Raw genomic sequence first — 17883 nt, forward strand, 5'->3', positions numbered from 1 at the left:
TTTTTGCCGTCCAATCACGAATCATGAATTTTTTGTGGAATCTTCAAAAGCTAATTTTTATTCGTTATTTTCATATAGAAAATCCCTTAAATGCCAAATTTTATCGAGATCCTCGGTTTAAAGGCAGTCTAAACAGGCATACCTATCTTCTTATGTGTTATGATGCTGAGAAAAAGTCATAGTATCAATGGAAATTTTGGCAACTTTGCGAGCGATCCATTTTAGACCTTCGGTTTAGTGAGAAAAAAATACTTAAGTATTTTAATACACTCTACCACAAAATTTTTATGAGATACCTATTTATTAATTGTTGTATAATATACTGCTCTGTGAAAATGGATGCGGTCACTGCACCGTCTACACCACTCAGAAAACACCTGTCCAGCGCCAATTAAAAAATCCTCGTACACATCCGGAGAAAAACCCTAATATTGACGAAATTTCTCCACTCAAGAGATTATGTGGCTTCGATTAGCTTCCGAAAATTCCAAATAGTAATTAACTACACCAAATATCTGACATCATTGGACACGAAAGTAAGAATCTCACATGCAAAACTCTATCCGAGTCGCACAATGGATTCGAATAAACACACAATTAATTCATTAACAATGACACAATTTTATTCCGAAACACATCAAAAAATTACAACAAAATCCCTGAAGGACAGAAACGCTTACAAGGCTTGTTTGGACATATTACTCCGCACGCACAAGGTCGACAAATGAAATAAAAAATCTTGAAATTACTTAGTTTTTTTTCTTAAAAATCCAAATCGTCTGGTCATACAAGATTTGCGATATAAAGCGCACTTAAGTGTCACAAACGCTGACAGCTTTTGCACTTCAACTTTGCTTCATAGCACAGAATTAAATGACAATCAAAACTGGCTTGCCACCCGTCTGTCCGTCCGAGGCCTTAACTACTACAGTTTTTAATATATTTAGTTAGTTCTTTTTAAACTCTGTAGCTTATAGCTCTGGCACCTAAGCCAAAAAAAAACTTGACCATTAATGTGCGCATGCGCGGGTTGTACAATATCAACTTCTTATTTATTTATATATTTTATTGAAATTTTAACCACAGATGCTTCTAGTAGAGCTAACATCCCATATAGTAAAACTTTTTTATTTATGGAAATATTTCTGTAACATTTTAACCATATACGCTTCTAGTAAAACAGACACATCGCATATAGCATAAATTAACTGTGCGCATGCGCAACACTGCTAAATGTCAACGGCATTATTTATGAAGATATTTATTTTGACTCAGTGGTTTTAGGAAAACTTTCTAGGGCACGTCCATCCTCCTTCACGACGAAAATCACCATATTGACGTACATTTATTATTAATTTGAGAAATTCAGCTGCTTTATCCCTCTCCAAAATTTCAACGAATTAATTAACAAATTTTCAATTAACGCCTGATGTAATTCTGGGTACGAAGTAGAAAAATTTGACATGAAAAATGTTATCTGGGTTGTAATTTGGGTCCGATTAAACACAAAACTAACCATTTACAGATGAAACAAATTGAATCAACACAAATCAATAAAAAACAAGAATTGCACTCAGGGCCAGATTTCACACACCACGCAACCAGCGATCGATTAAACAATTTAATTCTTAATCTTAATTACCTTAAAGTTTCACTCAACGCTTAAAGTGTCAATAGTCCAAAATATCCGGTCGTAACTGCGATTTACTTATTGTAAACGCACAAACACAAAACACCAGATGAGATTGCTTCGAAACCTCTCTTCTCGACTTCTGTAATGACTCTCTAATCTCAATTTAGACGACACTGACTTCGTTATAAATACAATATGTATAAGTAGTTTTTGTTTAACATCCCTCGACCCATGCTCCGCCCTGACGACTTTATGGTACTACGCGATTGACGACACGTAAGAGCGTTACTTCTCATATAGGAAATAGGCCCGAGTTTCCAGACCTGTATATACGACCGTGCTTAGCACATACTTCTTTTAAATGCAAAAACAAGCGCATTGCATTACGAAAAAATATTATATTATATTATTTCAGGCTGATTTCAGGCATCAAAAACACACCGTCTGTGTGGTTCAGTGGTAAAAAGTTGGGCTACACAGCCGAGAGGTCGGGTGTTCGAACCTGAGTTGAGGTGAATTTTTTTTATGTGGCAGGGAATTTGCTTAGATCAGTTTCGAGCATTCTTCCGGCTACTCCGAATTAGGTTTTCATGCAGTTTGCCTAATTCGCAAGGTAAATACCGGAGTACTATAGAATAACTTAAGACCTTCTACAAGGGCACCTCTAAAAAAAGCATTATGCGGGGGTCACTCTGTAATTGAGCGAAAGCCTGTTGAGGGCCCAGAACAAGAGAAGGACAATAAACAAACACACAAAATATATATAGGGCTCTATTTAAAATTACATGCCCTGCATGCTTAAAATGTTTTTAGGTTAAAAGGCTTATCGTACCCCCCAACTTTTATTTGATACATTTTTATTTAATCTCAACCATTTAAGCACTATCGGCTGCTTCCAGAAGGTTGACTCGCCCTACGTGAGTGACTGCTGAGCGCCTCAACCTGCGGAGTTGGGAGAGCGCTTACAGTTAAAGCATAATTAAAGGTAGTCGCCGCTTTGTGATCCAGCTTTAGAGTAATTGGTGGAAATTAGGTCAAAGTCAGATGTAATTTATTCGGTTCTAAATTTTTTTGGGATTTGAATCTGCGAACGTATGAGACGAACCTGAGAAGAAAAAGTACCTACCTAAGCTACAAGCGTTGAGTGAAGGAATCCCTTCACTCAACGCTACAAGTCTTTTAGGAAATATTAGAAAGGAGACGTCATTTATACAACCGTATTTCCCAACATATGTGAAAAAGCTCAATGCGATCTTTTTTATGGAATAGAAAACGATGATTTTCCATGCTATAAATCTTATTACTAATTCTCTACTCAGTCTACTCTATTAATCTATAGATCATCTTATTGAGCTTAATGTACTGCTTTCGGCTTTGCGTGCCATCAAACGCATATAAGAAAATCCACGTATTCTGTAGGGAGATAACGTATAGCATCGAAAACAGTTACTTTTCTTCGTAATCTTCCAGCGAAAGCGATGGTTAGAGAATTAGGTTCCCACAAACATAATGTCAACGATCTTAGCAAAATGGTATACCAAACTTCTCAGATTGACCAGTTCCAATCACGCTAAATGTTGAACAAAGCTGATCCGAAATCGTGGTGATAACGGAATTTCTAATCAACTTCAGTTAATTAGGGCGAGATTTTTATACCCCACATTATATCAGGTAGGTGTAGGTGTGAAATTGATATCAATGACAACTGCGATTGTTGAACTTGTAAGTTACCTGATTACGAAGCCATGGCTATAAAAATTATCGCATAGAAAATTGCGGTTTAATTAACCTAGATTAAAATGCACACAAACGATTTTAAGCTAATCATTTTAAATCGACGCCCGCGTATCACCTTATTTTATCGGTGACTAGGATATCCTCTCAGCTCATCACCACTATCATCATCTTCTTCATCGCCAACTACTGGTGCCCTTCTACTGGTTAAAAGTGACATCAGCCTAACAACCACCATAGCTCCATTTGAATACATTATATCGATAAATTAAGATTGTGGAGACGGCAGCCTCCAGTAACGATAATACTACAACGACAGTCGCATCTCGGAGTTGTATCTGAAAGCAGCGTCTTATTAATATCTTCTCTTGTATGTCGTCGTGTTACGAACTTATGATTATAAAACATTTTAGGACATGTGGACATGTGTTTTGATGTTATTCATTAAGCTGCGTGTATAACCTACTAGAAGACTGCAAAGTAAATTGTAAGTAAATTTTCACGATTTCCAAAACTTTTTTTATATTGCTAAGTATATTTTATGTAAAATCCGCGGATATTTAATATTCATTCAATCAAAACTGCCTTGAAATTTATATATTTATAGATGAAAATGTGGGTAATCGTACAACAACTATCAGAACTTCCGGATATTTTGCAGTTTGTTATCATCGTTACACACTTTAATGATGAGTTACTCCCCCACATGTTAACTTGAACAAATTAACGAAAAATTGAAATTTAATATGGGAGGATATTGCGAATTATGGATCGAGCGTGTTAAGATTAAGTACATAATTTTCGACTTCCAAATTTTTGTTAAAACATTTTTATTGAAAACGGAAAAGGGATATTATTGTAAGGCCAGCCGAAAATTAAATACACATCGCGGGGGAAACACCAAATTGACATTTATAAGACAAAGAGAAGAAATTCTACCTTTTGATTAAAATTTTATTTCAATGCACTTTTATGTTTTTTTTTAATTTACCAACCCCCAACTCTTTTAATTATTTTAATTTAAAACCTAGTCGCATTTACTTTTGTAACATTTGCTATGGTTTTCATTAAGATATTTTACTTCACGAAATCATTTATTTAATCCTTTAAATTTAAGTAAAATTAAACAAAGACCCTACCGAAATTCATTTCATGAAATTTGTGCGAATTATTATTTATCAAACTAAAAGTTCCTCTTCAGTGTTTACTCACTTCTTGATTTTGCAAATCTAAAATGACAACTAAAAGCACTTTATTGAACGCCGTTTTAGCAACGGAATATGAACATTTGTAAAAATAATTTAACATGAAATAAGTATCTCAGAGATGTCATTTAAATTTTAAATGCCCTACTTATATATAAGAATACCTCTCTGATATAACAACAATTTCAAAACATGAAATCATATAATAAGACCATCACAGAATTTTATTTTAGAATTTTTCTAACGTTATTTCCATGTAACTTCAACGCAAAATTGGTAATATTTCCAAATATCACAGTATATTTCCTAACCGATCCATAGAATTATTAGAAATCAATTTTACTTTTTACTGAGGTAGTTAGTTTCAGCGTAGGAAAGATTCACATTCGTTTTTAAACAACGAACAATTTGAAGACTTTCATATAATAGATACAGGAGCAACTGTTAGAATTTTAATTACTATATATCGTTATGAAATTCTGCGAAAGTTTTTGTTTTTAATTATGTAAAAATTGGGCCATTTTTTAGGAGTTTATATTGATTCAAAATTGCAGTGGCATGTTCACACTGAAAAATTAGCGTCCAAACTAAATAAAATATTTTTGATAAAGAGTTTGAAGACGAGGGTACCTTTGCAAGCCCCAAAGTTAGCTTACTTTGGACAATTTGAAAGTTTATTTTCATATGGATTTTATTATGGAGCCATGCACCTGCAGCACACAGGATTTTTTCTATCTAATAACGACGTGTTATCAAGGTGCTTGACAATACAGAGAGGACTGCAAACTGTCTTTTGTAAAATTAAGAATTTTAACTGTGCCATGTGTTTTTATTTTGCATTCGTTGTACACGTCCACAAACATGGTATTTTAAACAGTACCACTTCTTCTACAACTCATAGTCACTATACAAGAACGAGAGAGAACTTATATATTCCTTTTAAGAGAATGTCAAAAACTCAATCAAACCTTGCTGATAAATTATACAAAAAATTAAATACAATTAAATTACAAAAATACAATTAAATTATGTCAAATTGTCATATCATAACTGTCCATGTTTTTTACTTTATACAACTTTTATATATACCTATATACTTTGTATATTTTGACAATTGTAAGTACACCTTGTATAATACCAAGCAAATATATATAACTTATAAGTATTGTGTTATTAAATATATATATTATTAAATTTATTTTTTCATGATCTCACTTATTTTCAAAAATAAAAAACACAAGAAATAGAAGATATTTATAATCAAATTTTTTATTAGATTATGTCTATATCTTTTTAATATTGCACTATTTTTTAATTACCACAATTTCCACACGGGATTTTTTATGCAGGATATTTTCACTTCAGCGGAATAAGTAATTATGATTCGAAAATTGTGCAACATAAGAAAAAGTGTAATGCATAATCTATTGTAAAATTGCAGTACGAGCAACTTTTCTGTCTTGTATTTTTCGGTATTTATTAATATAAGTGCTATACATATCACAAAAAACCAACATTTTTGATTTGGGGCAACAACTTAATGTTATGAACCAAAGCTTCACCTCGCAATTTTCGTTTATTCTTCAATTGCGCCCGTTTTGTAAAGTGACGCACGAACCGAAGAAGCAAGCACATATAGCGATAGAAAAAGACTACATTTCAAGTGACTGGTGTATGTACTCACTGTGAAATTTCTTTTAGTGGATTAACGATGGTATTTGATAGGATGCGTTTTAAGTTCAGTTCCACCAATAATAATATCCCCGCGTTAGAATATCTGACGACCTTTTACGGGATAAGTTGGTATGGAGCACTTAATTTAGCCCCGCCATAACTGAAACGAATTCCAGAATGATGGCGTGACCAGCAGTACGCTCCACAGCCGTCCATTGTTACTACAGGGTGCACCCCGGGTACTCATTTTCATGAAGAAAAACGCCAAAGATTGTTTCTTGGTGGGTCCGGGGATCGAATCCAGTACTTTCGTGTTTATAAACTAGAGTCCATACCAGCACAGATTATTGTAGCTAATCTGTGATACCAGTAACCTACCGCGTCTTCTAGTAAATTGATTTTCTTGTTTAGTAAGTTGATACTCAAAGATTCTCCAATGTTGCCGGGAAAATTCAATTGCTCGATGGCCAAAGCATGACGCAAAATTTTCTTGTTCCCATAGAAGTGCCGAAAATCGGTTTTTAGGCACGGCTTTTGTTGGGAAAAGACAATACGCAATTGCTCGATGATAAAGACATGATCCATACACCTATTTGGTATAATTATTGCGTATATTAGCAAAAGTGAGAGCGCCCATGGCCGATTGCCAAGTAAGGTCTGTCGGTTTAGAAATTTGAAAATTTGATGTCATTTTTGCTCGGATTTTTGAGTGAGGTCTGCAAAATCACTTACAAATTTTTATGGATATCATTTAGATTTGTATAATGTTTGTTGATAGTGGGAAAAGAGAAGGCAAAAGATAACAACCTGCCACGTCATAAAATGACAATCCTATAATAGCGTTATAATTTTTTAAGTAAGAGTCGTTTTTTTAAACTCAGCTGTTCATTGTCCTCCGTTAAAAACCGCTCGCAAATCTGGAAAAAACTATGTTCTTTCCATGTTTAAACACCTCCAGTTACCAAATTACAACACTAAGCTTTTGTAGGTATCTAATTGCAGAAAAACAATAATTTATTTTTTAATGGAATCCGAGGGTGAATTTGCATTCACAGCATGCTTATCTGCGAGTTCTTCATTGAACCGAGCAGCTGTTGTGAACGCAGATTCACCATTAAGAAAAAATCGAAACCATTTCCACCCTTTCTGCTATACTTAGTGTAATAGTTATTTGTACAACTAGAGAAGAAAGTGGAGTTCCCTGCGCTCATTGGACAAATACACGTCTAGTGCGCCAAAGACAATTTGCAACTTACATAAATAGCTATTCTGTGTTGTTCGTTTTGATTAGCTTTATATTGGCCCTAAGGGTGGAATCTCGGGGGGATCTAAAATGAATTTAGTTTGGCTGCTGGAAAATGGCTGCTATGCGAAAGTGAGTGCGCAAATTTGTTTTTTATGATCGTTCGTTCGTTTTCGACATTTTAGACTCTATATTTTGGCTGCTTATTCACACGGGTGTAAATTTTTAAAGTAATATCATACCTACATAAAATTAACCGATTTAACTATCGTTGGATTCGTCTTTCCAGAAGTTTATTATTCCTCCTATTCACACATTTTCCGTCCGTCTGTCCGTCGTTCCGCGCTAAGGTTTAGCCCGTATTGGCTTCAGGTTTTCGCTATAGGTATAATAGCTTATGTGTTGTAGGTGTGCAATTATTCAAAATTAATTTTGGGATCCATCTCGTTGCGATCCAAGTTATCACTTTAGTTATAAAATTATTTAAAGGAAAACAATACAAGTTTACTGTTTAATAAATGTGTGAACAACAACATACATATAGCAAATGAGCTCCTTGGTATGCCTATAGCTAAATTAAATCTATGCTCATTTTGAATTTTATGCTACTTTTTTTGCCTACATTGCCAATTCACGGGCTCCGATGGAGTCCGAACTACACATTTGATCAAGAATCCACCTGCAAAATTTCAGCGTAACCGGTCCGTTCGTTTTCGAGATCATGATATTACACACTCGCTAGGAGCTCATTACTAATGTGAGTTTGCGTTAGAAAAGAATCCACAAACGAATGTAAAATGAAACTGGTGAAAATGCCATAGGGGGGTTATTATCTCCCGAGGGATTTCGTAGGGGATTATTGCCTGCCGGGGGTTCCTGGAAAGGATTTTTTGTCCGGGAGGATTTTGATCGGGGGTTATTCTCCTCTACCGTTCCATAGGTACCGTGGATATTTAAAAAAAACATTAACGAAAGTTAAAGCTACAAGTTCGTTTGTTCTTATCTGATTTCCCTTAAAAGCAAGTTAATTATAGTTACTTGCAAGGCTATGAGCAGATAATGTTGTGCGTGTAGTTTTTTTTAAATTCAATGTCAAAGGTGTTATTGATTTATTGCCATGAACTGAAAGGTGGCCTACCACAAGTTGCCTAATTCTTGGTGTAATCAATCTTTAATGGGGATGGTAGCTACTTGGGGGCAATGCGTGAAAAATACCAATCATCAGATTCAAAGTTAAACATTCTTTCAGTGAATGATTATTTTTTGACCTTATCTGCATAAATAACTACTGCCCTACTCCTATTAATTATTAGCTACATATTTCTATGGAGATAACATTTTTACAACATATAATGTCCATGATAACCTCTGTAAAAGTGGCGAAAAAGTGTGAGTCAAAATATTTCTTAGTATAATACGTGCAGCTTTACAATATCCGTTAATATTGTTTCTTTGTTTCAGAAATAAGTAAAAATGTTCAATTTTTACATTGAACATCCGCGCTCGTTAGTAAAATGTATCGTGTTAATCTACGTATCAGTATTAGTAACCGGAGAGATTGCACCTCCACCACCAAGGCACTTCACCAACGGTGACCACGACAATGCATTACAACCTGTGACTCCTGGAGGGTAAGTCGTGCTTCAGATACTTAATGCAAATCTTATCGGATTAGCCCAGATTATTAATTTGTGGGAAACGTGAACTATGTTGATGCAAATTAGATGCACCGTAATTCGTGATTTATCCTTATTTTATAGTTTCGCCTTCAGCTGGTGCACTTTAACGTCAACCACAAGTACCTATAGTAATTAAATAATAGATTTATGATTACGTGCTTAAACTATAATTGGATGGCCGTTTTAAGTATTTTTTTAAACACTGTACCGGAAAACTGACTTGATAATGTAAATGAGTCATGTATTAGAACAATGCAGTGCATTAATAGGTAGGTACTTGCGTTATAAAAACTAGTTCCTATCGATTGTAGTATTAGTTTAATAAAAATTCTAACAGTAAAATCTCTTGGCGGTATAATTCACTAAGATTTTGAGCTTCCCAAAAGTAAGTAAAGAATGGTTCCACAGCTAGGTTGCGATTGTATTAGAACTGCATTTGAATTTAAACTACTTTACGGTGGTTTTTTTGTACAATGTTGGTAATGGTCTAACATTTTAAAGGGCTCTTGGGCATGTGACTTGTGAGTCCTCTAAAAAGTCTTAAAAGCAAGTCGGAAGTCGGATAGATCCAAATCCCATCCATATCATTGGAAACCAGTTCCACTTGCTTTCAACAAAATAATAACCTAATGTCCAACTCCGCTGGATTGGGATACGCATTTTTGTGAAAAAATAAATAACACCTTTGTGTGCAAAGAATTACACCCGAGCCGCCCAGTTGAAAGCCAGGTATCCTTGCCACTCGACCATTATGGCGCACATTCAATCGCTATTAAACTGAGTTAGTCCAGTCAAATTACGGTTTCGGCTGGATGTTATAATTCTACTCAACGAAACCAACTGTATACTATGTAAATCCGCTGAATCCGAAAATCATAGCCTACCTGGCCGCAAGCTGACGGAACATATTGTTATAAACAAATAACGAAGAAAAAGTGGCAAAATGTAGTTTCTTTTCGCATTTGACTTCAATTATCTCGCTAACTATTGCTAATGAATTTATTTAGAATGGAATATTCTATGACAGTTGGTATGGAACCTTCATTTTCAAATGTTATTATTTTTTATGGGAAAATAATTCCGAAAATTAACAATTTGTTATTACTAAGAAACCTTCTTCCGATCTTTTTGAATATCCGTATTTGGTCACCTCTTTTGATAACAAAACAATATGACAAACCCGATCACGGTAGGTTCTATAGTTATTGCATAATTATATAAACAAATTTACAAAACGATGCTTGGTCTTTCAAACTGGATTACTCCCAGAGCATTCTCAATTTCTTTACAGATAGCGGAACCCTCTTGTCCTGATGATTCAAGCGACTGTGGAATTTTTGTAGTTAACTAACAAATGGTATAACTCCCGAAATATAACAAGAAAGGCAACTATAATACACACTGATTAATAAAATTAATACATTTTGGTCAAATAGAAGCTTAAGAAAAGTTCAAGCTTTAAAAAATTGTTCGACGCGACCCGATGTGGAAACTCATTTTTGGTTGTCTCGACCACAGGCCCAAAGTTACAAACTGATTTCTCCCGTGAACGTATTTTTCTTTTAAATGTAGGTTTTTCCGAGAGCTTTCCATTCGCCTATTATAGATTTACAGTTCTTGTTGTATTTTAGAAATTATTCCATTTGTTAACTAAGAAAATTCTTCGAATTTTGAAAAAAATTTCACAGTCCGTCGATTTGCAAGAATCATCGGCACAATTGTTGATAAAGGTTGTTTTAGGGTTTACTACCTGTAAACAAATTGAGAACGCTCTGGGGAGTCGCTCAGTGTGAAAGACAAAGCATAGTTTTTTTAATGTGTTTATTTAATTCAAAAAGATCGGATGAATTTTACTTGTAAAAACAGATTGTTAACTTTCGGGATTCTTTTTTTATATTTTTCCGTAAAACACAATAACATTTGAAAATGAACGTTCCGGACCAACTGTAGCTTATGGAATATTCTATTCTAAAATTCATTTCTCTTCATTTTTTCGCTTAGAGCAATAATTAACGAGATAATTGAAGTCAAATGCGAAAAAAACGAGATTTTCCCGTTTTTCTTGGTTTTTTGTTTATTACAAAATGTTCCGGCCAGGGGAACTATGATTTTCCGATTTAGCGGATTTTTTTGGTCGCGTTCAGTGAAGTGGTAACATCCATTTTAAACTACTTTTGGAGCTAATTAGACTGGAGTAAGTTGACATTCCGAAATAGTTGTGGGGAAGGGTCAATTTTCCTCGCAATTTTCGCATGTATGCGGATGTGTCTGTCGTTTACAAATATGCCCATTGCATCAACGACTACTATTGACCAATTCCTTAAAAAATGTTTCGGTAATTATTTGTAACAGGTTGTCTATGTTGCGATTTTTGACTAACTAGGTGGCATTATTATTTGGACGTAAAGGAAAAATTAACAAAATCATTTTAATTGTATCTTTCGTAATAACAACGCTCGCCCACAGTCGAGAAGCGACTGTAATCTTGACTTCCAATAATATACCTACCTATATATGATTATGCGTGTATGAAACGTGTACCTATATGTATATAAATAATTATGTACCTTAGTGTTCACTGGAGATATTCTTTCTTTAATTTTTTACATGTTTATGTTTTATCTGTGGCCATATCAATATTAATTTCTACATGTTATATCGGGTTAGGTGGAAGAGCAGCACATGGCATACATGTCATTGCTGAACCTCGCCCATTCCTAGTGAATAAAGGCATTTATTATTATTATTATTATTATTACTTACCCACCGTCATATAATAAATGAACTGCACGTGCCAATGCTAAGCACGGATACTACAGGTGAGGGAGAAGGGAAATCTAAGAGGACAAGCTGTCTCTTACGGTTACGGATCAACAATTTTAAATTGAACGTTGGGTCGGGTGACACATCAATGGAAAGGGCTCTTAAATTCCTACACGCCTGTGGTTTAGTTTTCAAATTCGAGCGATTATTTTGGAAAATACACTTGATTGTAGGGCTAAATATAACAAATTATTTATGTAACATATGTATGTCTGGTTTGTCTCGTTCACTGCAATAAAATCGTATGAGTATTTTACCATCAATACCTAAAAACCAAGTCAAAAAATTGGCATCTGGCATGTGAGACAATTCATTAATTGCTGATAATAGCTTTGGCAGCTTTTGGACTCTTTTCTCAAAGTTTATATTCTTCAGCAATGTTTTGTGCAGCTAATATTTTTTATGAACGTGGCCACTCACGTTCACGTAAAAGCTTGAATATCCATTTTAATTATTTATCATTTGACACCCTGTATCCTTCAAACGACTCGCTCAAATTTGTAAAATATGCCATACGCGTGTAGGAAAGTAAGATTTTCCTTTCCAATGATGTGTCACTCGACCCAACGTTCAATTTAAAATTGTTGAAGTGGGGGCTTAGGGGGTTAACGGAAGGGGTGTAAATTTTTAAGTAATAGATGCCCCCCGTCCAACCAAAATTGATGTTTTTGTGTTTTTTTCCAAAACCTATTTATTTATGAGTTATTCAGTATGTTTCGTTTTCGTTGTGCCACCCTGTATTATACACATAACCATGCGATGTCAGGGAAACCTTCTTCGGGGCAAAAACCCTGGCATAGCCCACACAAATACAAAAACTAAATTCCCAATATGTCGGTTATAATGTTCCCTTTCTATGGGCTTGAAAACGCAATGGTATAATCGCATGTTCATTTTCTAATCTCATCTCATCAGCAGCATATCGTTTTGAAGATCTTCCAACCCCTTAAGAAAACTGTTCTTGTTCATTTCCCCACGGTACTCGGGATCGGGATTGTTTTTGAAGCAATAATTCCAGTACAGAATTAAACCATTCATGTTCATAGTTATAAGATGATATTGTTCTCATCAGTACCTGCGTCTCTCGGGTTTAATTTTTCTTATCCTTATTGCACTGTCGTCTTGCCGTGACTTAGATATTGTGCCATTTTTAACTACGCACGGTTCATTCAAAAAGACACAATCTCAGATTGCCTATTTTTTACATACGCATCTAAACATGGACCCTTGATAGTGCAATATGGAGTAACTACATAACCGTTTCTTGGATTATCTTTTTGATAGCGGAAACCAGTATTCTCAACAACCATTGGTAAGGAACTATTGGACCCATTAAATACGTCTTTCTCTTTTAGAACCTGTAAAAGGAATTGAAGCGTAAGATACAGTTCTAAAATACAAACGCACATAATATCTACACAAATATTAATGTAATATAATAATTATAATCTTTGCACAGTTGACAGATAAACGCCTATCTACATTCAACCAGTAACGTACCTATGTTTTAACTTTATTGGATCATGTCGTAGATGAAGTTCTCAATCGCTGCTGCTCGAATACATTTCTAATTAAGTGGGCTGATTATTTGTCATTCCATGATTGCCATGGAAATGTCACTTGACGTTCGCGTATTAAAAATCACTGTCTTTGTAAATAAAATGACTTCGGTTGAAGAAGACAATGCACCGTCTATTCAGTGGCTTATTTCTGCAGCAGAAGAACCTGTAACATTCAAATGCAAAAGCCTATTATAAAGAATATATGAAAATGGCGTGGAATAATAGGAAGCATCTACCAAACAAGGTCTTAAATGCATCGTTCATGCTGTCATATATGAAGGAAATATCAAAAGTAGGTATTTAAATCTTCTACCCTTCGGTGCATTCATTCAAAACTTGCGTTGAAGCTTCCCACAAAGGATACGAGCTAAAGACACCTTTTTCATTTGCAAAAAGCGATCCGAGGGAATATTTTATTTCAGTCCCACATTACAAATATAGTTTCATATGTCATATTTGAAGTAACGTTACTTAGCAACCTTTAAAGCTCGGCGTGTTTTAATCACCTTTTTACGCACGCTCAGGCGTGTTTTAAACAGCGATTATGATGCAGGTATAATAAAAAATATAATAAATAAAAAAACTAACTTGACCAACTGTGGCTTATGGAAATTTTTTTGTCATACAACTTCACAACCAAAACTTTTTCCCTGCGAAATTGGTGCGCAAATAGGTATCGACTTTGACATGTGTTGGTCAAAATGCACATGGTATGGGAAAACTCGTAAACTTAGGTAATTCATTTATACATTTTTCCACATAAGTTGATTTATGCGATTATAACACGAGTGCAAAAAGAATAAATTCAATACGTTGAAAACCCATCCTCTGATATAGGACGAAAGAACAAAGTGAATGCAATAGGGCAGTCTCACTCACCACATTCGGCTTTGCCGTCGAATTTCAGAGCAGTGATTAGGTATAAACATGCATGTCATGAATTGAATTACGGTTGTATTGCAGTACTCAAACCAATCCGACTATCAGAACATAGTGATAAGATAACTGACATAATTCTCTTAGTAAAAATCGCGCTGCACACAAATAAGTATATAATGCATTACATTAATATAATAAAGCGATTACATTCCCGTCTGTGTAACACATTCTTTCAATGAGAGGGCATCACAACTGGGGTTATCTGTGTCTAACGCCTTCTGCAATATCCGTAAATACGAATTAGTAATGAGATGTATTGTACGAAATGTTTCTAGGCCCGTTATCCACTTTTTGTTAAATTTAAGCAATTCATTAGATTATTATTATCACTTACGCAAACGCCATGCTCCCTATTTCTTCCATATCCAACTCATTCAGTTTTGAACAAGCAAAAAATTGAAAAAATTCATTGCCAAGTTCGCATTGTATTTCTTCCCATCGCCAAGACTAATGTGCTTTGCCAATTAAAAATAAAAAACTCGGTAAGTAGTTTTTTGTACATCTGGCAAAATAAACATCCTGTAAAGGAGTCAAGCCATATTTACGAATCCTACATATCGAAAACCACAATTTAATTGCATATTAGAAGACCAGACGTAAGCTACTCAAAAGGGCGTGCATGCATAGCTAACCAAAAACATGTAGAGATGAGATGATTAATTTGTCTCTCAACAAGTAACAAATACTATTGACCGACCCTTAGAAACTTACCTCGTATAACAATAGAATTACTGTTCTACAAATTACAACTTGTGATATCTATGTAGTTAGAAATTCCGGATGTTTAATTTAGATTACAAAAAACCTAAAAAAGTGCAGCATCCGCCGTATACGTTACAAGAATGTATCATAATAAAATACGGATACGGCAAGGCACAGCTAAAAGGTAGCTTCTTTTAAGGAAATTAATCTATCTTGTAACTCACAGGGAAAATGTCCCCAATAGCAACATGTAGTATTTTCCCACTACGACCAAGAAAAATAAAACAAAAGCTTAGCAAAATTTCAATTTATAAATTCCGAAAATATTAACATAGTTATGGGGGTTACTGCAAAAGAAGGATATTTATTTTAATTTAACCTACATGCTCTTTTCTCATGTAGGTTACTGAAAAAAGATTAATTAATAAATTGAGATGAGTGGATATGATTTAAGTTATAGTTTAGTTTGCGCTATTTTACAGTTGTCTACTTAACGAATCTCTTCCCATCTGGTAGGTGGATGATAATTTACAAAGTAATTCGCGAATTAGTCTAGTTTTTGTATAGCGATAGTAGAAGAATACTAATTTTTAACCTTGTCCCATATATACGAAAAATTACGCAATGCTATATGGTGGGTGATAACTGTTCTTTAAATACATAACGAAGATTTTATGGTATTTTTAGTTCTTTGTGCATACACCTTTCAGAACAATACGTAAACGTTTTGAGAACCAATTGAAAATGAAACAACTTACACAGTAAGCCATTAGACAAGAAGTTAAAAACTAATTGATGTTGAGAGCTAATTAAGTTTACAAGTGGTAATCCAAGTATGACACGATGTGTTCAGAAGAGTCAACGATCGGATTAATAAAAGAATATTTCATAAATTAAATACTAGAAATCTGCATGTGTACCTACTTGTTTGAATTGGTCGCGGTTACTTGAACAAGAAATGTAACGCAAACACTCCAACTTTATTATAGAACAAGAACTAAATTCAATATTAGTTTTGTTATTCGGCGTGAGATTTGTAATGAAATTATTGCATGTGGCTGAGTTGGTATTTGTTATGTATAAGAGACACATGCTGCATTCCACTATTTTAGAAGAATATTTGAAAAAAAAGCAATAATACGATGCATTGCAGTCTGCCTTGATTAAGTGGTGCACTGAACTTCATATGCCTTTTGTGGTGTATTTGTAAAATCTGACCAGACAAAAGCTGCCGATTATCATACTTTGCCGAATAATACCTGCACGATGACTACTATAGGTACATAAACTGAAATTGGGAATTTCGGATTTAGCCATGGAGCATGTTAAAACTAGTTGCCACAATAAAACTGTAACGCTATTTATTAAAAGTAGGTGGAATATAAAAATGCATAATTTTGTTAAATGCTTTATTTGTTCATTAAATAGGTATATGAGTTTTGGCAAAAGGTCACACGTGTTAAAACGCTTATATTCTACTGCAAACATTTTTGCTCAAGTATTTTTACTGTCCGGCTATATACGCAGTTGTGTACCTATTGGGGCCAGAACGAGGCGGAACGACGTTCCGGTACTTTTTGCAGCCAGAACGACGTTCCGGTCAAAGTTTCTAGGCATGACATGGATCCGCCACACGGCAAAATTAATCCACTTGCTGATGTAGCTGGCGGAGATCGCATCGATCAACAAACGATGCACACACCAAAAATGCTGAAGGACATGAATCCCGGAATTTCGAATTCTTGTTATTTATGAAATCGGCAATAAACAATGAGATTAAGATAGTAAGTATAATTTTCTTATCGAATTCAAACAGGAAAATTATGTAACATGGTGGAAACCGCGTTCTGGCCACCAACATATTGCCAATGATCGAAAAACCGCTTTCCGGGTGTTTAATGTAAACCAGAACTATACTAAACATAACCTTAAAATGTTTATTAAAAGTAATCATGTAAATGGCGACGTGGCGCAACGGTTAATATTTCGAGTTTTTGTTTGTTTCCAAATTAGTTGAAATTGCATAGCAAACATTATTTTATAACTGAAACGTGATTTACTTTCTTGAATAATGAGCAACAGTTAAGGAGACACAAATCCACTCTCTTCTTCATGTTTTCGAAAACTGCATGTTGTTGTTGTGTTATTTTATGAACAGTCGTTTCTATAGCTGCACGTAATTCTTCAATGGCGTGTAAACACTTTCTATAAATAACATTTTTTAGATGACCAAAAAAAAGGAATGCAAGGGTGATTTTGGCGACCAACGATTTCTACCAACAATTTGGTCATCAAAATACTGTTGTAAGAATGTCACAAGCTGTACGTGCCATTGCATTATCATGTTGAAAGACACCTTCTTGCAATTCGTCGTCGTGAAGTTGATCAATAAACACTTGTAACATTACTCGGTAACGTTCGTCATTAACAGTATTGTCAAAGAATATCGGCATCACAATTCGCCTTCTCGATATCGGTAACCGCACACCTACCTTCAGAGGATGAAGCGAAGCTTTCTGATAAACACGTGGGTTTTCAGCAGTCGGTAGTTTTGGGAATTAACGTATCCACTAAGGTGAAACCAAGCTTCATCCGACAAATAAACTAATCTACCTAATATTTAAATCTAATAAGTTGTCGTCTCGTAGAGATTTATTAAACCCATTGCAATAATTTACACGTTTTTCAA

The 17883-nt window shown here is 34.7% G+C and overlaps 1 protein-coding gene and 1 long non-coding RNA gene across 2 annotated transcripts in view; one reads left to right on the forward strand and one right to left on the reverse strand.

Moving 5' to 3' along the window:
* The first annotated feature begins 3655 nt into the window (after positions 1-3655).
* Positions 3656-17883, forward strand: part of LOC116167183 (fibrillin-2-like) — a 49159-nt gene continuing 34931 nt past the window's right edge. Inside the window, exons 1-2 of the mRNA XM_031482440.1 lie at positions 3656-3854; positions 8951-9120. Of these exons, the coding sequence (XP_031338300.1) occupies positions 8963-9120 (158 nt within the window). The 5' untranslated portion in view covers positions 3656-3854; positions 8951-8962. The remainder of the gene's footprint in view (positions 3855-8950; positions 9121-17883) is intronic.
* LOC116167210 lies at positions 12798-14516 on the reverse strand. The gene is made up of 3 exons (XR_004144480.1): positions 14433-14516; positions 13492-13716; positions 12798-13349 (listed from the first exon to the last, which is right to left on the reverse strand). It is a non-coding gene; the product is annotated as an uncharacterized LOC116167210 (long non-coding RNA).

This window comes from Photinus pyralis, unplaced genomic scaffold (assembly GCF_008802855.1).
Source record: "Photinus pyralis isolate 1611_PpyrPB1 unplaced genomic scaffold, Ppyr1.3 Ppyr1.4_LG3b, whole genome shotgun sequence".
In the NCBI taxonomy this organism is placed as follows: Eukaryota; Metazoa; Arthropoda; class Insecta; order Coleoptera; family Lampyridae; genus Photinus; species Photinus pyralis.